Source organism: Mugil cephalus, chromosome 2, assembly GCF_022458985.1.
Source record: "Mugil cephalus isolate CIBA_MC_2020 chromosome 2, CIBA_Mcephalus_1.1, whole genome shotgun sequence".
NCBI classification, from domain to species: Eukaryota; Metazoa; Chordata; class Actinopteri; order Mugiliformes; family Mugilidae; genus Mugil; species Mugil cephalus.
The window spans coordinates 3,370,761-3,391,002 of record NC_061771.1 but is presented as its reverse complement, the minus strand read 5'-3'; the positions used below and the strand labels follow the sequence as shown (position 1 = coordinate 3,391,002).

Here is a 20,242-nt window from a genome sequence, read left to right as displayed (position 1 = left end):
CGTCAGAATATAACATACCAGAGAGAACACAGCCCTGTCTTACTTCCCTGAGAGCCTGAAAAAGAGCACTCAGACCACCACTGATTTTTAACAAATGAATGTCATGGTAAAAAACCTTATCAGTAAAACCAGGACACAATCCAAAAGCCTTCAGTGTGATCCGTAGATATTCATGCAAGGTTCAGGTATCAGCTCTTATACCAAACAAATTACATGTCTCTTAAAAGTCATGAATAAAAATGAAAAAGAGGTACACATTCAAATCACAGTGAATCACTTGTCCCATCACTTTATTCAATCTTAGAGAGGAGCTTAAAGTCAGTGCACAGGAGTGACACAGTTTTTGATCAAGTGAAGATCACCTTGTTTTGGAAGTAAGGTGAGGACTGCACTCCTGCAGCTGAGCGGAAGACACCCTCCAGCGAGACTGTAACTCAAAATGGCCAGGAAATTGATTCATTTGTTTATTTTTAAGGTGAAAACATCATAACCTCTTGCAGGCTTGTGCACATTGCTAAATGCAGCTTAGTTTCCCAATGGTTTCCTCTAGTTTCTTCCCCTTTTTACAAGCTACATTCTAATAACTTCCCTATTTCTGTCATATAAGTACAGGTTGACTGATTCACTCAGAGGCTGAGTATGTCTTTTAGTAGGTAAAACCAGGAAAAATGTCTGAGGAAGTCTATGCCACGCCAGACCTCACCAAGAAAGTTAGGTTTCAGGCTAGCAAGACGGTGATGGAACTGGAGGACAAAAATGATGACACCTGTGATGACTATGGTAATGTTCAGATTTATGATAACTGCTGGGCAGAGGGAAGCACGCTGCCGAACTTACAGGAAAACCTCTCTGAGGGGAAACCGCGAGGTATCTATCTGTGTTTGCGCACCTGTCTGTCTAACTCTATATTTATTTCAGTGGCTAATTGAGAAAAGATTCTTGGTTAATCCATTTTTGTTTTTCAATGATTTTGGACATAAAAGTATAGCCATACTACAAAAAGTATATACTAAATTATAGTTGAAATACAAGTCTCAACTAATTAGAAATAAATTGATCACTGTTTATTTGTTTTCCCAGACATTTCAGTCAGCAAAGAAGGGTATTCAGCAAAGAAAGATGTTGTTGGTGTTGCTGCAGTGTTTCTGCTGCTGGTGTGTTGTATTCTCCTGACTGCAGTCATCATCCTGTTTGTCCTTTGTAAGGCTGCTTTTTATTTTTATTTTTTTTCTTGCTTCAGAAATAGTTTGTGGTAGATTATCCCAATACATGATGTAAATAATCTCTGACCTTTTGCTGTGACAGTGAGTCAAAATATAAGCAACTTGAAAACTGAGAGAAATCAACTGTCCAAGGACAAAGCAATCCTGATCAGAGAGAGGCTCCAACTGCTCACGAATTACAGTGAAATAAAGAGCCTCAATGCCAACCTGACCCAGAGCATGATGCTCTTAACACATGAGAACGACGCTTTGAAGCTTACTAATGGGAACCTTACCAAAGAGAGAGACAGATTGCAGAATAAGACGAGTAAGTGAAAATATATAAATAATAAATATTTTTTAATTGTGCTGATATTTTGGTGAGGAGTTCAACACCATCGTTACATGTGTGCAGAAATGAATATGGAGCCTTTATCCAGATAGCTTAGCACAGACACTGGTTATGGGGGAAATAGCCAGCCTCTGTGTATTGACAAAAAATCTGCCAGCTAAGCTAAAGCACACTATTTGAATTATTTCACATTTATTTTAAGCAGCAGCCTTGGTAAAGTGCAGTGATTGCAGCCGTGTTTTTGAACATCGCTTTTCAGAGATTACAATGTGTTGTCACTGTAAATGCTGGGAGAGGGGACATATGTCACTAACATGCATGTGCATGATTTTACTTTCATTTCCTAGTTCATTAAATACAGTGACAATAATAAAATGGCATCATTATACACAGTAAAACCTCATGTGTTGTGCACTAGACAGTTTCAAGGAGCAAAGGCTCATCTTCAAAGCTAAGAAACAAATTCTGGCAAATCTTTTATACTTCTGGGTATAAAATCATCAAGATAAAAAAATGTTCAATACATAGCATACGACAGACCAAGAGCAGCAACATCCCCCATTTCCACTACTGCACAGACAGTAGTGGAAATGGGGGATGTTGCTGCTCTTGGTCTGTCGTATGCTATGTATTGAACATTTTTTTATCTTGATGATATCTTCACATCAAACATCTAACAGAATTTATTATTTTATTTTAAATACAGAACATTGTAACTGAAGATTTGTCATTTTGTGTCAACAGTGAGAACATGCTGCTGTACTAATTGGACACGTTTTGAGGACAGTTGCTACTTAGTTCCCACCCCAAAGTTAAACTGGTATAATAGTAAACAACAATGTGACCACTATGGTGCACACCTGGTGATAATATCCAGCAGGGAGGAACAGGTGAGTTAACTAAAAAAAATCATTTCTCTTTAACATAGCGTTGCTTCTTGAGAGCTCATATTGTATTCTCTGCAAGCAGTATAATTTTGTTGTAGGTTGAAAGTGATACTTCTGTTACCAAATTCATAATTTTTAATAAAAACATGCATTTGTCAGTCTTCTTGATTACAATTACAATAAAGTTACTCATCAAGTAAGATACTGTCCAAACCATGAGTATTTGAACTGTTACACATTCCTTTTTCTTCAGGGTCTCTGATTAAATATATTTAAAATAAAATAAAAGACTGACAAACTAGGAAGTGAAAAGTCTCAGAGGTAATTTGAGTAGGTTTACATCAACATGAAAACAGTATTGGTGTATGTGTCACAGAAAGACTGTGAAAACACAATACAAGTAGATCAAGAGAAGACAAAAGCGGAATTAGGAAGTTAAATGTAGCAGAGAGGGACTTCTGCTTTCTGCATTCTCGTAAACTACTTTTAGTGTAATATAGGTTTGAGTGTGTGTGTGTGTGTGTGCCTGTGTTGGTGTAATGCATTTGCATGTGTGTGCACATGTACGTGTGATTGTGCTTATACGTGTCTGCGTGTGTACGCAGAAGGTTTTGTTCTTGATTTTGTTCGTCGTTGTAATGTTTTATGTTTCTATCTGTGTAAAACACTTTGGGTTGCATTCTTTGTATGAAAAGTGCTATATAATACACCTGCGTCACAGTAGGTCACTTCCTCTGCTGATGTTATTCTTAAAGGCAGTAGTGTTAGTGTAAGTATTATAAAACATGTGTTCATATATTACAGCAGGCATGCGAGCTACTTATAAAATGGCCAAGTCAAAATGATCTACCTACTACAAAAATGCAAAACATATATTTATTTATAAATATATTGAGGATTCTTTGTACAACGTATATTGATGTGCCTTGCATAACCGCATGAGCCAATATTGCACAACACAACACAATTAACTATGCACATTTTTTGTCAGTCATGGTGGAGCGGTACTTGGACTTAATGATCTTCACGTGAGAAAAGGCTGATTCACATAAATAAGTGGAGCCGAATAATGCAGTCAAGGAGGTAGCACATTTCCTCATGTTGGGGCGCTTTACCTCTGTGAGTAAGTCCCAGAACTGTCCATGAGCTCTGGACTTCAGCTCAATGTCGGCTTGCAGTGTCAAAATCTCATCTTCCACTCCAGAGGAGTTCGGGTGAAACAGTGTTGCAATTTTTGATGCGAGTGAAGCCACCTCAGCATCGTCCCGAAAAGGATAGCACATGAATGTAGCGACTGGCTCGAGCAAAGAAAAGTCTTGAAGGCCTCCTTTACCATCACTCCGTCTTGGAAGGATTTCTTGTTATTAACGATGAGATGACTCGCCCGGAACGATGCTTCGGTGGCGGCTTTCGCTTTTGAAGTAGGTTGTGTGGAAAAATGACTGCTGTCCGGACAACTGGCATTTTAATTCCTTCCCTTTCTCCTTCTCAGCTCGCTTTTCGGCGGGAAGTCGGTGCCATAATTTCCATGAACAGTTCGAAAATGCCGCTCCACATTTCCCTTCTTTGGTATTGCGATGGTAGACTGGCAGATGAGGCAAACGCACTTCGAAAATGTCATCGTGAAAAAAAAGTCCTCCCCCCTTTCCGTATGAAAGTGATACGTTTTTGTTTTCTTACTTGGTCCAGCTCCTCCACTCATGTTTATACCCTTTCTTGAGTTCAAGAGAATAAAATGAGGGCTTAAAATTGTAGGTAACCAACTCGCTAGCTAGCTTGTTAGTTGTGCGGCACTTAGCACCGTTGTTTGCGCATGCGTGGTGACCTAAGTGTCAGAAAAATTCAGATGTCATCTGACTGCCCTGTATATCAATCAAGTGACGGGATGGATGATAGGCTGACATCTATTTTTTCTTTAATGTCATGCGATCTACCCATACTACCATCTATTTTTTCTTTAATGTCATGCGATCTACCCATACTACCTTTGCGATCGACTGGTAGATCGCGATCGACGTAATGAGCGCCCCTGTTACAGCATGTTTCCACTCAGACGGCTCAAGGGGTCAGTAGCTATTGCTCTTAGGTGACAGGTGGAGGTTCCAGCTCTCCCAGTCAATAAATATTAAGACAGTTTCCTCAAAGACTTTAATTGTACCCAATGTCAAAACTGTTTCATAATTTCCAGTTAGTAACAGTTTATGGAAGACATCAAAACTACTGACAGGACAAGTACATAACACTGACCATGCTGTGATGATTCAGTGTTCTGCTGGGAAAGCTTTGAATTGGACATTCATGTGGATGTTACTTAGACATGTAGCACCCACATAGACCAGACCAGACCCCCACCCCATAGCAATGACGTTTCAATCTCAGTGAGATTTTAAACAGGTTTAATCAGATACACAAGAATAATCCCAAATACTTCCACGGTTGTAATTATTACTTGGATATTAACAGTAATCCTGTGCAAGGAGGGAACAGTACAGCAACTCTAATAAGATAAGACCATCAGTGTGACAGTCAGCCAGCACAAACAACACCAGGACCCCAAAAACTAAAGCAGCTAAATGCAATGTAGATGTTCATTTTTATTCTTCACCTGTGTATTATCCACAGACATCAGAATTGGTCAAATCAGGCCTCAGTTGTTGCCTTTTCTCTCTTTTTTTCTTTTGCAAGTACAGTTAATTTAGATAATAAATAAACGTTTTTAACTGACAGCCTTAACACCCAAGTATCTCTTTGAAATGTAGGAACATGTCAGCACATTAGCAGAGACAGCCATGAAAGCCATGAAAGATGACAGTGTCTGGATTGGTCTGACTGATGAAGAGGTACAAGGTGTTTGGAAATGGGTGGATGGAACGGTTGTCAACACAAGGTAAGACATTTTCCATTTTGTTATTTACCAGCTGTCGCTCAGCTACACTCACACTGTGAAACTGAAAACCAGTACACATAGCGGTTTTATGATATGATTCACATCTCTAATAAAAAAGGAATCAAATGGCTTTTTCAAAGAGATATTTATATGGTCTTTTGTCATGTAGTGTCCATGTAAGTTTAAGCTGTTTCTTCTTCTGTAAACATGTCACACATTTACTTCCTAAAATGAATGTCCATCCCCCTAGTTTGATTCAAAATAATGTGCAATTTGCTCTGTTCCCACCAGACATTGGTGCTTTGCACCTCTGGTCTGTATACAGCCCATCGTTATGGGTGAGTCAGCCTCACTGCAGTATCACAATGGTCAATCCGACAGTATGACTGTCTGATTATTTTTCTACCAAGTAATCACGGCTCAGTTGTGTGTACAGCTGGGGTCTCAGAAGTCACCCCTGCGCCCCAGTGGATCTTGGTGGCTTCAGGTGTGTAAGTCCAGCACCCAGTTGCACAGCAGTCTGGCACACTGCACGTATTCCTGCACCTTCAGTGTGATCCAGCACCATCTGTAATAGAGCAGTTTACACTATATGTATCACTGGGTCCAGGGAGATAGGAAGTGAGCATAGTTAGTTAAAGAAAGTACTGAGACACCTTTTTACACACATTGTTATGCATTGGATTTTAAATTGGCGAAATGGGCATTTTCCCATTCATCTACATGTGAAAATGTAAAGTGAAATAGAGAAAACAAGATTTTATAAATGTCCGCATCCACATATTCACTTCACATTCACATATTAACTTGAGGTCTACAGCCATGACAACACCCAACCAGTCTGAGCAGCTTTTGTTCTTTTCTAGGTACTGGAGACTTTCTCAGCCGGATAATTACAAATCTGGAACCATGACTGAACACTGTGCTTCTATATCTAAGGATAATAAGAGGGCTAACTGGAATGATCTCTTTTGCACAGACACACATCTCTTTATCTGTGAGCAAACGCTTAAATGAATCCACATTATAATGTCACACATGGAAACAGTACAGCAGCTCTGTTAAGATAAGACCATCAGTGTGACAGTCAGCCAGCACAAACAACACCAGGACCCCCAAAACTAAAGCAGCTAAATGCAATGTAGATACTCAGTTTATTATTCACCTGTGTATTTTCCCATTGTAACATCAGAAATGTCCAAACTGGGACTCAGTTGTTGCCTTTTCTCTCTTTTTCTTTTGCAAGGACAGTAAATTTAGATAATGAATAAATGTTTTTAACTGATAGCCTTAACACCTAAGCGTCTCTTTGAAATGTAGGAGTATGTCAGCACATTAGCAGAAACAGCCATGAATACCATGAATGATGTGAAGCTCTCTTGCTCTTATGCATATGAAATCACAATATTACAGACTGCTGTACTGTGCTGTGTCATGTATTAATTAACCCGAGAGCATTGTATTCTTTTAATTTAGTTTTTTTGCCAGTTTGTTGTCAATGTTGGTTGTTCTTATTTTGAATAAATACGTGATATTGTTGTTGTTGTTGTTGTTGTTGTTGATGATGATGTTCGTTCATTTTCTGTAAATTAACTTTTCATTATAGACAAAAAAATATGCAATGTAAAGATAGTTTTAAATACCAATGAAATACTTTGAGGAGCCACTTATTTTAAAGACACAATTATGAGGGTTAATTTAATCTTTTGTTCCCCTACTAGGATCTATTATATTCTTAGTAAGACTAGTAAAAGCAAAGTAATTACCTAAAGAACATTTCTCACAAGTTCTTTCACCCCACACTAAGCGTGGCGAGAAGTTTGATAAGACTGATTACTATTTTCTCTGGAAAGTGGAATGGGGGTTAGCACTGATGCCTTGCAGCAAGAAGGTTTGAATCTGACTAGGGCCTTTCTGGGGGGAGTTTGCATCTTTGTGTCCGACTGGGTTTTCTCCTGGTACTCCGTCCTAAGACATGCTCATTAGGTTAATTGGTTATTCTAAATTGGCCATAGATGTGTGTGAATTATTGTCTGTCTCTGAGTTTGTTAGCCCTGAGATAGACTGGAGACCTGTCCAGGATGTACCCCACCTCTCGCCCTATGAATGCTGGGATGGTCACCAATTATCCAGAAGCTTAAACCAAACAGCAACAAAGGGAAAAAGCGGTTATAGTAGATGAGAGTGAGAAAACGTTCTCTGGATGGAGACATTTACACAGCTTAGAAGAACACACGTGTGCGTGAAGCTCTAACGACTGAGGATTGTCTGAAATACATGCCACCAACATAAGACTTGGAGAAAATCTTTTTCTTTTTTGTGTAGTCAGAGGCCTGTCCAGCACACTCACACATAGTTGTTTGAGATTTAAATATATTTAAACAAGCGATTTTGTGGGGAAAATTTCATACAGTTAAAGGTGAATGCTCAAATAAATGACACATGAAACTGGCATTCTGTCGTTAATTTAACAACCAGTTAAGTAATTAAAAAGGTGTTATGCATTGCACCAATCAAGAAAAAGAAATGCATGAAGTGGCAAGCATGTGAAATACACAAGAAACTCAGTCATTATAGTAAAATGTTGTCAGAGACTAGAAGACAGTTTCATAGACACATGATATTTATGGTAAAGGAGGCAGCACTAGCTTGACAAACAAATGGTGTGGTTGCATTTTTCACAGAAGAATATTATATCTAAAGATATTACCGCTGAATAAAGGATTTAAAAACAATGGCCTTTGTGTTGTTGTTTTTGTTCACACACATTATAAGTACTGCCACTTTATGACATATACTGCCACATATTATTTCAATTTTTCTGCCCAGCAGCTACAGAGTTGTTGGGTTTTCCAGCCTCACCTACGGTCACAGAGGACTCACTCACTGTTCCTGTCTCTGGTTTATTTAACAATTACGGGGAACTGTTATGTATTGGTAACTATTCTATTCAATTCAATTCAGTTTTATTTATATAGCGCCAATAACAATACAAATTGTCTCAAGACGCTTCACAAAAACCAGCCTGCAACCTCCAGATCAGCCTGAGGGCGACAGTGGCAAGGAAAAACTCCCTTTTAACAGGAAGAAACCTTGAGCAGAACCCAGCTCATATGGAGGGACCCATCTGCCGAAGGCCAGCTGGTTAGAAACAGAGAAGATAGAGAGAAAAGAAGAACAGGAGAAACAAGATAAACAAACTTCTGTCATAGATACACACATCAAGCGGAAGGAAACATGTAGGGTCTAGTAATATAACACATAGCTGATGATCTGTGACAGTTTGTGAGTATAACAGGAATTATGGGCAGGTTGGTGAATTGTTCATCTAGGTAGGAGTGGACAACTGGAGGAGGCCATGATGACTGGGGCAGATGCAGTTTACGGAGCTCCACAGGTCTGATACACAGCACTCCAGACCATGAAGACTGGGCTGGTTGATGAGGCCACAGCAGCAGATTTTGCTTAGAACTCCACAGAGATAGGAAATAAAATGATAAGATATTAGAGGACAGGAGCCAGAGAAGAAAGAGGAGAGGACATGTCCTCAGTGCATCGTCCCCCTGTAGCCTGGGCCTATAGCAGCATAACTAAGGGATGGTTAAGTCCAGCCATAGCTATAAGCTTTTTCAAAAAGGAAAGTCTTAAGCCTGACCCTAAACGTAGAGACTGTGTCTGCCTCCCAAACCCAAACTGGGATCTATCACCAAACGCTCTAGTTGTTAACAGCAAGTAGTGAACTATACTGAAGGTCACAGTGACTAACAAGCAAACACCAAAATGGTAATTAGTTGTGACTTCCTGTTTTTCTTCTCTTTCCCCTTTTATGCCAAGCGCCCTACCTCTTATTATATCAAGATAAAAAAAAAAAAAAAAAAAAAAAAAAAACACTCTTTGTGAGTCCAGCGCTTAGACTTTTGCGCTTTTAATGTATGATAGCTACAAGTAAATAATGTCGGAAGGACTTTCTGGTAAGCCTGGCATCTTCAGGAAGTTTTCCTGTGATCAGGAAAACAACCAAAGTTTAGTGGACATCTATGTGAGTGCGGAAAGCTTGAGAGTGTATGACAACCCCTGGATGGAGGGCATGTCACCAAATTCACCAGGACCAGCTCCGAGACAACACACAGGTACGGACACAAAAAATCCTGATCAGTGTTTGCAAAAGCAAGGGAAGCAGATTTGATTTATTTTAGTATATTAATTTAAATAGCATTTTACCAGTTTAATGTCATTTTAATAAGTAGCAGTTCCTCATCCTAATGTTTTTGTTTGTTAAGTCTCATTGGTCAGAGAAAGCTCTGGAAAGAGGAATCATGTTAGACCTGATACAGTGTTTATGGGTGTGATGTGTCTTCTCCTCCTGGTTGGAATTATCTATCTCGGAGTCCAAAGTGAGTGTTAAATTTTATAAAAATTAAAAAAAAAAAAAAAAAAAAATAGAGTATATAGTAATATGACCATAACATGATATCTAAACTACGTTGCATTTAATTCCTGTTTTACTTCTACTCTTGTTACAACAGTGAATAAAGACAAAGTCAAATGGGAAAGAGAGAGAACACAGTTTTTGGAAAATAACACTGAACTCAGGAAAGAAAGAGATCACTTATGGATGATGCTCTGTGGTAAGCAAAATATTTCTGTTAACTGCCTCTCTAAACTGCACCGACCCAAGCACAGCCACGGTTTGTTCAAACACATGTGCCTTACAGAAATATAAGTCATTGGTGCTGTGATAGCTAAAATTTAAAAGGACAAAACCAAAACCCACAAAATAGAGATGTCATTAGGTCCCCTGTGTGCTCCATTTAAATGTGTAGTTTCACCATTTTTACTGAGAACTGGCATAATGAGCCAACGGTTTCCCCTTTTTACACTGTTTCCCCTTTTTACACTATTTAAAAAGAATTCACTCCAATATGACAGTCCTGCATTAGATGCCCCTTCATGACTGTTATAATGTTGAAATAGTGTGAGAAAGATTTCAGTTCATCTGTATGATCATTTTGGAGGATGGATGTGTGTTTCTGTTACATATGTCAGTACAATTCAATACAATTTAAAAGTAATATAAACCACAGGCTCAAAATAAAAATGCATTAGTTACTCTGTTTGCCTAAGTACTGATCAACATGAGCACTGAAAATGTAATTTATGATTTGCTTTTGTTTTTAAGGAAACGGTGTGTCAAGGTTTTAACTACAAAGTGTTTTTTATAAGGGCTAATTCTTGTGTTTCTCTCTTTGAAACAGAATGTAAACCTAAATGGAAAAATCTGGATTTATCGGAATATCCCTGCACAGAGGAACTGCGATCGAGTGGGTGAGGCACTGCTGAACACAGAACAGTATGTATTGGAGTTTATATTTAAGAACATGTGGATAGAAGTGGAGAGTCCCATTTCTTTTACTCTAATCTATTGTAAAATAAATTGATGTTTCTGCAATGCTGCCATCTTGTGGTATCGATACATACACAGAGGAATAGCATATTTGTTATGTGCTGCTGCAGGTTGTGTGTATAATCTGACTTCACTTTCCCTTAAACTGCACTATGTGTCGTCATTTTAGTGGTACTGTTTTTGTGTTACCGCACAAGAAATATAAAATAAAAGAGGAGTAGAATTATAGCTTGACGGGATGTAAAACACTATTATTAATGTCTCATTTTAAGAAAGCAGTTAAAAGATGAATGCAAAAAACGAAAAATCTGTGTAGGTTTGTTTGTTCTATCTCTGCAGGCACCAGCATGTCACAGATATTCTACATCAACTAATCAAAGCCCGTACTGTGACAGAACAGTGAAGATGAAGATGGACTTTGATGGAATGTGTTACTACTTAGGAAAGCAACAACTGGAAACATTCTTTTCTGTTTTCGACTTCTTGTTTCTGTCTTGATTAATAGTATTACATGACGACTATTGCATTTTCAAATAAATGTTGTTGTGCAAGACGCTTGGTTCATCTGCTTGTCAACTGTACTTAGTTGCACAGTGATGTTGCTTTTTTCAGTCATCTCAGTTATGTGAGTAATCACAGATCTTTGAAACTAAGAACCACAGACCAACTTGTGCATCTCACTTATTACTTTGTTGCTGTAAGTTAAATATATTTTAACAGATACTTTCATCTGAAAATTCAGTATGAACCAAACAAAGGCCCACATGAGGGCCACTATAGGACTGCATAAGCATTATCTAGATATAACAGAGATTTAAAGACACACTGTGCAAGCATCTACACTGCATAACGGTAACAGAGTTCAGGAAACCAGATGATTAAAGGATAATAATAATAAGTTTTCACACTGTAAATCACCTCAAATCACATACGTTATAAACAGTAACAGTCCTTGTTTTTTTTTTTTTTTTGGTCACATCGTGATCGTAATAAATAATAATAATAATAATAATAATAATAATAATAATAATAATAATAATAATAATAGGTAGTTGTAGTAGTAGTAGTAGTAGAAGAAGAAGAAGAAGAAGAAGAAGAAGAAGAAGAAGAAGAAGAAGAAGAAGAACCCCGGCACACAAAATAGTACCACAGATGGCGCCATTCGGTGCCAATGATAGACGCGCATTGATACAAATGTAATCCGCCTCCGCTGAGCTCACTTCCGTCTCTTCAGTCAGACAGTCTATGGTCTGCCTCTGCCGGCATTTTCTTTTTATTTCACCGGTGTCAATTTCTGCCCTGAGACTAACTCCCCGTCATATTAGCCGGCTGACGTTTTCAACAAATATTTTATTTTCTTCAGTAGTTTGCTGCACGATGCCTGGGTTTTCAGACAGAGATCGTGGCAGAGACAGAGGGTAAGTAAAGTGTCAGCTCGTTTTTTTTTTAACGTTAGCCGCTTAGCATACACATGCTAACGGCGTCGCTGTCATGGCTGATTTTCCAAAACAAATGTTAGAGCAGTTGCCACCGTAGCGTTAGTATTGAGCTACATATACCTGTTGATGAAATGTGCATATTATTTGAGGCGAGCAGAATGGCATTGGGACGTTTGTTAAATTGACTGCCGTGTTGAGGTGAAATTGTAGCCAAAGTCTGTTTACAGCCCATGTGACGCAGTGGTGTCTGCTTTTACTGATGCATTTCTCGACCAAGATTTGTGTCGCAGAGGCCTAATTTATTTTTAACCACTCTTTTTATGTTAGTGGTTTCTCCTAAGATAGTCTTTATCGGAGGCAGCGTGAAACCTCGTACCGTGCCCGCTGTGTCTTTTATGAACTAGGTCAGGTCACATTCATTTCAATAATGTTGTGACAGTTGAGTGTTGCTATGTGGACCTACAGGCTGTTTGCTTATATGGCTATAGTTTAATACCGTGGCGGTATACTGGCAGCATGTAAGTTGTGTTGGGGTTTGAGCTATTGTAGCAAACTGTTGATAGAAAGTTTTCCAAAACAAGTCTGATCAGTTTTTTTCTCTGGGGTTAAAGAGCTTCTTCACTCATGGGTAACTTATTACCAAATGCTAGCTGCCTCTTTTCCCATTGGTTTTAATTGCGTGATGATAGAAAACATAAAGTCAAGATATCAGCATACTGAAGTCTGCATGTTTGCACCTCCGTTTTTGATGACGGTTTTCAGTGTTGATGTTATTTGTTTTTCTGCATTGTGTTCAGTTGCTTCCCAAAAAGTCACTATTTCTCTGACAAGAGTTGTGACACTGCGTTTAAAAACACGTCTGCCATTATTTTCATGCAGGGGACATTTTTGAAGTACTGTCCTCTTTATGTCTCAATCAGATGTCTAGTGATCTGTAGGTAACTCTGTAGCTGGCAGGGTCCAATAATCTGTAGTGAGAAAAAAAGCTTTGCGCTTCAACCAATTAGTTTTCAATACCTTTATGCGTGTTTCATAGAGGTCAAGAATTACCTTGGCACAGAAATATGTGCGAGAAGATTGAATGAAGTGAATGAAAACCCATGTCTCCAACAACCAAGCCACAGCTGCAAAACAGTGGGAATGAACATCCCTACTGTCTTGTTAGTTTTTTGTGCCTTTCTGAACCAGTGTGGTACATATGATGTATGATGGAAGGCATCGGCGAGTGGCTGTTGCTTTTTTTTATGCCAACGTTATCCCCTTGGCTATCGTGCTTCCAGACAGTGATGCGACTGGGTGATGATGACCCAGATGTGCAGTCATGTTGGAAGTGTTTCCATCCGAGTAAGTGACACATGTAAAACAATGCCTTAGCAAGACAGACTGTAACAGCTGTGATTGGACGGCAATGCATTTCCTTTTTCACATGTCGTAGTGGCAGGACAAAGACAGATTCTCCCTTGTTCCACCTCCTACACACCATCTACTCAGAAGTCTTCTCTATGTTCTGTACTTCAGTGATTTCACTGAAAGTAACTGTTGATCCACATCAGTTCCACTCACCGTTGTGTGAAGTACGGGGTGAAATTCAACACAGCTGACAAGTCATCACCTAGTGGTTTAGTGGCTTAATAACAGAACAGTGCCAACATACTAGCGCACAAATTTATATTAGTGTATAAATCCTTTCAGTGGTGTAACCTCCATGTAGACCAGTTGCAGTGGTATAAACCAAGGCACACACAAATGGAGGCAATTCAGACAGAAATGTGAGTCATGGAAATGAACTAAAAGTACCATAATGAACTATTAATGCCCTATCAAACAGTTCAATATTATATTGAGAATTACAGCATCCTTACTCCTTACTATGATTATTTAAAGATAATCTTGTCATCTTTAAAACCACACGCATTGACCCCAGTGACATAACCGAGCCTGACCAAGGAGTGCTCATCTACAACCGGTTAACAGGGAAAAGTACAAACTCTATATCTCCTTTGAGTTATATGTCTCTTTTTTTCTGTAAGGTATGGCGGCGGCCCCCCTCGTTTTGGTGGCGGTGGAGGAGGGAACAGGGGCGGACCTCCCCCAGGAAAGTTTGGCAACCCTGGTGAGAGGCTGCGAAAGAAGCATTGGAACCTCGACGAGCTTCCCAAGTTTCAAAAGAACTTCTACCAGGAACACCCAGACGCCACCCGCAGACCACTTGTAAGAACAAATTATTTCTTTTTTTGAAATTTTAATTGCAGTTACCTCTTTAATCCACACACTAACACTGAAACTGAACTGTAAGTGGGCTAGTGTGAATGCATGGGATATAACTTTTACTTATCTTTGCAATTCCAGCAAGAGGTCGAGCAGTACAGAAGAAGCAAAGAAGTTACGGTCAAAGGCAGAGATTGCCCCAAACCAATTGTAAAATTCCACGAAGCAGCATTTCCAAGTGAGTCGAACTTCATGCCATCCACATCATTTATAATAGCCCTCTGCCTATAAAATTAATTGCTGTAAATATTTCAGTGTATCTGTGTACCAACCTTCAACTTGTATTTCTTGTTTCCTCAGGCTACGTCATGGATGTTATTGTCAAACAGAATTGGACTGAACCAACTCCAATCCAGTCTCAGGGGTGGCCTGTTGCCCTGAGTGGTAAAGACATGGTTGGCATTGCTCAAACTGGGTCTGGGAAAACGCTTGCTGTAAGTGACATGTTTTTAAACCATTTCTAGCCCGAACAAACTGGTCTCAAACCTGGATCTTGTTTTCTCTTTTTTTGTGGTGGAATCAGTGAGGATTTGTCTTAGGAATGTTTACTCATCATACATTTTCTGTTGTTTATTCACTTATTTTGATGTAACTAATTGTAACTGTATTGAACACACAGTCACACAGTGGACAGGATTGATTGTCTAACTCGTTCCTTTACTTTCCCTTTTTAGTATCTTCTGCCTGCAATTGTGCACATCCAACATCAGCCATTCTTGGAACATGGTGATGGACCAATTGTAAGTGCATATAATATTGTTTTTTGGGCTGGGCGGTATTTTACAAAATTTTGACTATGTCACAGTATATCATGGTATTTATTTTTATGCAAAATCAACATTTCCTACTGGTGAGAGTGTCCCTGTGTTAGCATAAAAAAAAAAAGAATTAAATGTTAAAATGTAGAAATGGGGACAATTACGGTTTCATTTATTGTGACATATTTATTTAACATATTTAAACTGCTCGGTCTGTAATGTCGATAGCAGCTGCTTCAGTGTTTGAACCTTTCTATCTTCACCATGCCTCGCAGTGACACAATCGCACCATGCATGTTTACAAGTGATACACTGAAAATGGTCCAATCTTAAACAGTGTCTCGCGGCTCAACGCTGCGAATGCTGTGTACTCAAATACACTGTTATGTCAGTATATTAAAAATGAATATCCTAATGGAAAAAAATACCGGCAATTTGGTATAAACCAGTATACCTCCCAGCCCTAACTGTTATCGCATGTGACCATGTGTCAGAAAAGGATTGTATTAAACTTGTTCATACTGAATCTCTTATTGTAAGAATTGTTCCTACTATACCTGAAGCAAGTAAAGCTATAGCCCTTTACCTTGTCAGCAGAAAGTGATGAGTGGTTGATAGTTGTGGAGTCAAAGAATGCCTAAAGATGCATTGTACATATTTGTTCATGTGCTTTGAAAGAAGCAAAACATAAGCAAATATTCCTAACTAATTTTAAAATCATATTTCTTCAGTGCTTGGTGCTGGCACCCACCCGTGAGCTGGCTCAGCAGGTGCAACAAGTGGCCGCTGAGTACGGCAGGGCTTCCCGTCTCAAGAGTACCTGCATCTATGGCGGTGCGCCCAAAGGGCCCCAAATCAGGGATCTCGAGAGGGGTGTGTATGCTTTCTTCTTGATGGCAGTATGGTCATCAAAGTAATTTTTTTTCTTTTATGCTTTTGTTTTTTTATTATGTTTTGATAAGTTGATGTGTAAATGTGGAATCTGTTTTTTTTTTTTTTGTAAGGTGTTGAGATTTGCATCGCTACCCCAGGCCGTCTCATTGATTTCCTAGAATGTGGTAAGACTAATTTGCGTCGTTGCACCTATCTGGTTCTGGATGAAGCTGACCGCATGCTGGATATGGGATTTGAACCTCAGATCCGCAAGATAGTGGAACAGATTCGGGTAAGTCATGTTACCTGCTTTCATTTACATTGTTATGGAAACTGAGTAAATTATCACACTACAGACATTACTTGTACCCAGTTGTGTACTTTATGAAAAACATTTTATAACACAAATGAAATGAGGCAGTGTTCAGTTTACTTTGATATTCTCTCTTTTTTTCTATTCACCAGCCAGACCGTCAGACCTTGATGTGGAGCGCCACTTGGCCTAAGGAGGTTCGTCAGCTGGCTGAGGACTTCCTGAAGGATTATGTCCAGATCAATATTGGAGCACTACAGCTCAGTGCTAACCACAACATCCTACAGATAGTTGATGTTTGCAGTGATATGGAGAAAGAGGACAAGTAAGTAGATTTTCATAGTACATAATGAGGGCTTCACCTATAGGGTTCCATTCACCCTCTTCTACAAACCAGTGCTTTTAAGAACAAATTGTACTCCCATCAACCTCTCTTAGTAATTTATTCAGCCAGTAGAATAATAATCTTTGTTTCAGTGACTTATTTTTGGTCTCAACCCCGTGTTGTCTGCTCTTCTCTCAGACTTATCCGTTTGCTGGAGGAGATCATGAGTGAAAAGGAAAACAAGACCATTATTTTTGTAGAGACTAAACGGCGTTGTGATGAGCTCACCAGGAGGATGAGAAGAGATGGGTAATAACACCCTATTCCTATTTTAATTGGTCTTCTCAGCTTTAAGGTTTACACTTGGGCTGTGCCCACTGAAAGTTGCTTTTGTGCTAGACAGAATCATATAGACATTTATTTAAGCTGTGCATGGTGTAATGCTCAGTCTGCCTGCCACAGGTGGCCAGCAATGGGTATCCATGGAGACAAGAGCCAGCAGGAGAGGGACTGGGTCCTCAATGGTAAGATTTAATACGTTACCTTACAAGTTAGGGTCATGAAAGGTTTTGGATATTGTATTTTCAAAACAGTCATTATCACGTATTTCTTTGTATTTAAATTAAATACACCGACATTTTCTTTCAGAGTTCAGATATGGTAAAGCGCCAATTCTCATCGCAACAGATGTGGCCTCGCGTGGCTTGGGTCAGTATAGCATTGAGTAATCCCATTTTATTATCAGTGTTACACTTATTTTAAAGAAAGTGGTTTTGCTTTCTTTAACTTTTCTATGCATTTTCTGAGTTTTTCTCACCTTAAGGTGGAGTCTTTGTGGCAGGCGCTAGGCATGACAGTCCCAGGCCTCGAGAGGGAGAAGGATGTCATATTGGAAGTGCTCAACTGGCTTGCCACCCAGTGGGCCTAGAGAGGTGAAAGCTCTTGTGTGCCAGTGATCTTCAAAAGGCTGTGTGGCTAAGCCTTTGTCCCTGATATGATGTTGAAATACACACACATCTGTTCTCTGTCCATGGATTTCACCTGACAAATGCCATCCAGCTGTTTCCAACTCAAACGTAAAAAAGGAAAAAGATATGCTTGATGCTGTGACTTTTGCCTTGCATGCCGTTGTGTTAGAGAGCGCTGTATTGCAAGTCACTTGTTTGAGATTTGGAACAATTCTTACCTTTCGGAGCTTGTATCACATAGCATGGGTGTGAGCTTGTCTAAGCTTTCGGTTGTTTTCTTTTCCCGTCAAAGTGCTGGATTTCTTGAAATGGAGAGAGCAGTTTGAAATCTTTTGTCTCTGAAAATTGATGAGACCTGGCACATGCGTTTAGGGGGTAGTGGGAACACCTAGTGAGAGGAGAAAGAGACAGCTCAAACCAAAGTTCCTCCCTCGCCTGCGTTTTATAGTCATGTCGAGACCTGCCAACGAGAGACATTTTCTCAAGTGAACACTGGCTTCTTGGAAGATCTTGCCTTGATGAAACTGAAGGGGTAGGGGGCATTGTTCTGTGCTTGGTTAGGGGTCCCACAGGGTTCAATCCTTGGGCCTTTGTCATTTTTTTTGAAGGGGCCCCTGGTCAAATTAGTACTTAGTCTATTCTGTCTTGGCAAGACGTGCAGTGCGGCCTTAAATATCAGCCTTCTTTTGAGAGTGTACTGGGAAAAACCTGGACCTGCAAAAATGTACCACTCAGTGGTCCTATATTGGCACATGAGGAGGCCCCAGTGCATATCGTGGCCCAACTGCGTAGAAGCTCCTGGATGTCACTTGACAATTTGTGGGGGATTTCGCTGCATTGGGAAAGGACTAGTGAATGCATACTCCTTTATGGTAAGACTTAAATCTATTTTTTTTTCTCCCTTGGTTAACAAAAGGGAGAATGAAGTCTTTTGGATCTTTTTGATTATGGTAAGCAATTGGAGTGTGCATCGTTTCTCTCTTCCCACAGTAGTATTCCCATGGAGTAGATTTGTACGCTTCTTCTTACGATGCTTTAACACGTTTCCTCCACAGTCTAATGACCACCTTTCTTCCCCCAGCCAGTGTTGCTAACTTTTCCCTTTGATCTGGCTGTTGTGGTGTGCAAAATCCTGTGTGGCCTCCATGTTTTGTTTTGCCACACTGCAACACTTTCACAGATGTGGAGGATGTCAAATTTGTCATCAATTATGACTACCCTAACTCCTCCGAGGATTATATCCACCGTATTGGACGCACAGCCCGAAGTCAAAAAACGGGCACGGCCTACACATTCTTCACCCCCAACAACATGAAACAGGCCAGTGACCTGATCTCTGTACTCCGCGAGGCCAACCAGGCCATTAACCCAAAGCTGATCCAGATGGCAGAGGACAGAGGAGGTAAAATGATCTACAAATTTGATTTCAACAGATTGTATATGCTGGTCTTTCAAGTATTTGTATTTGTAGTGCCTCTTAGTATCACTGCCACAGTGTTGAACAGCCTGAACCAACTTCACTCTCCTGTTTTTGTCTCATGCAGGTCGTGGAAGGGGTGGAAGAGGTGGCTACAAGGATGACCGTCGGGATAGGTATTCTGGGGGTGGGAGGAGTAACTTTGGGGGTGGTAGCTACAGGGACAGGGACAGTGATAGAGGATTTGGCAATGGGCCGAAGAGTGCCTTTGGTGGCAGTAAGGCCCAAAATGGTGGCAGCTATGGAGGTAACAGTGGTCACTCTAGTGGTAGCTATGGCAACAACAACTATAGCAACAGCAACGGACAGGGCAATTTTGGTGCCCCATCAAACCAGGTGGGTGCCTTTGGTAACCAAAACTTCCAGGGCCCCCCTCAGTTCGGGGCCATGCAGAGGGCCACTCAGAATGGCATGAATCACCCATTCCAGTTCAACTCTCAGCCTCCACCACCACAGGCACAGCAGCCACCACCCCCACCACCGATGGTGCCCTACCCAATGCCACCACCCTTCCCACAGTAGATATGGTATACGCACAATATATGGAACCAACGTGATTTTCGTCAAGTCTTGAAATCTTACAGTATGATGATGATTACTATTATTATTATCCTTTGTACTGTTTAACATTGTTTTGCTTACAGCGGGGTTGGAATTATTCAGTAAACCCAGCGCATTAAACGGAGGCAGACTCCTATAGTGCAATCATGATTGCAGCACTTTTCCTTGATTGTTTTTTGTTACATTCCTCAGTAATTTATTTTTACTAGGTAATACGGTGTTTTCTGTTTGTGGTATGTTTAAAGTGATGTTATGAAGATCACATAAAAGGGTGCGTGTGACCCTTTTAAATAAAATGGCAAATTGGAAACCTAGTGATGTGTTGTCTGTTTGGTCTCACTTTTAAGTCACATGAGGGAAATCTACCTGCACACCCTTTATGTCCCCCACATCTTGTGTGGGGCTGTAATCTTATGTCAATGAAACTGCTTGTGTTAAGCAGCATGTTAAGATATGTACTTCAGTTTACTGCTGAAGTGTCTGTTATTTACTTTTATGCCAACAGTGAATAAACCCATATACTTAAAT

The 20,242-nt window shown here is 39.9% G+C and overlaps 2 protein-coding genes across 3 annotated transcripts; both read left to right on the top strand.

Annotated features, from left to right (window-relative positions):
* The first annotated feature begins 512 nt into the window (after positions 1-512).
* On the top strand, positions 513-6,867 carry LOC125000963 (asialoglycoprotein receptor 1-like). 2 transcript variants are annotated; one of them, XM_047576778.1, is made up of 7 exons: positions 513-867; positions 1,081-1,200; positions 1,306-1,530; positions 2,299-2,444; positions 5,201-5,328; positions 5,620-5,815; positions 6,195-6,867. In XM_047576778.1, the coding sequence occupies exons 1-6, from the start codon at positions 669-671 to the stop codon at positions 5,720-5,722; spliced, it is 921 nt and encodes a 306-aa protein (XP_047432734.1). In that variant the 5' UTR covers positions 513-668; the 3' UTR covers positions 5,723-5,815; positions 6,195-6,867. The 2 variants fall into 2 exon arrangements, with proteins under 2 accessions (XP_047432734.1, XP_047432723.1); XM_047576767.1 differs by lacking the exon at positions 5,620-5,815 and having other exon boundaries at positions 595-867.
* A 5,089-nt stretch (positions 6,868-11,956) lies between these two features.
* On the top strand, positions 11,957-20,028 carry LOC125004084 (probable ATP-dependent RNA helicase DDX5). Its single transcript, XM_047578437.1, has 13 exons — positions 11,957-12,150; positions 14,202-14,382; positions 14,521-14,617; positions 14,740-14,873; positions 15,114-15,179; positions 15,929-16,070; positions 16,202-16,362; positions 16,536-16,708; positions 16,907-17,017; positions 17,171-17,232; positions 17,357-17,416; positions 18,857-19,078; positions 19,221-20,028. Exons 1-13 carry the CDS (start codon positions 11,978-11,980, stop codon positions 19,673-19,675), a joined length of 2,037 nt encoding a protein of 678 aa, XP_047434393.1. The 5' UTR covers positions 11,957-11,977; the 3' UTR covers positions 19,676-20,028.
* The last annotated feature ends 214 nt before the right edge of the window (positions 20,029-20,242 follow it).

Coding starts and splice junctions, on each gene's coding strand:
- LOC125000963 (XM_047576767.1), top strand. CDS start 669: ATGTCTGAGGAAGTCTATGCCACGCCAGACCTCACCAAGAAAGTTAGG. Junction 868..1,080: donor CTCTGAGGGGAAACCGCGAG/GTATCTATCTGT, acceptor TTGTTTTCCCAG/ACATTTCAGTCAGCAAAGAA. Junction 1,531..2,298: donor CAGATTGCAGAATAAGACGA/GTAAGTGAAAAT, acceptor TTGTGTCAACAG/TGAGAACATGCTGCTGTACT.
- LOC125004084 (XM_047578437.1), top strand. CDS start 11,978: ATGGTCTGCCTCTGCCGGCATTTTCTTTTTATTTCACCGGTGTCAATT. Junction 14,874..15,113: donor GGTCTGGGAAAACGCTTGCT/GTAAGTGACATG, acceptor TTCCCTTTTTAG/TATCTTCTGCCTGCAATTGT. Junction 16,709..16,906: donor GATATGGAGAAAGAGGACAA/GTAAGTAGATTT, acceptor CTCTTCTCTCAG/ACTTATCCGTTTGCTGGAGG.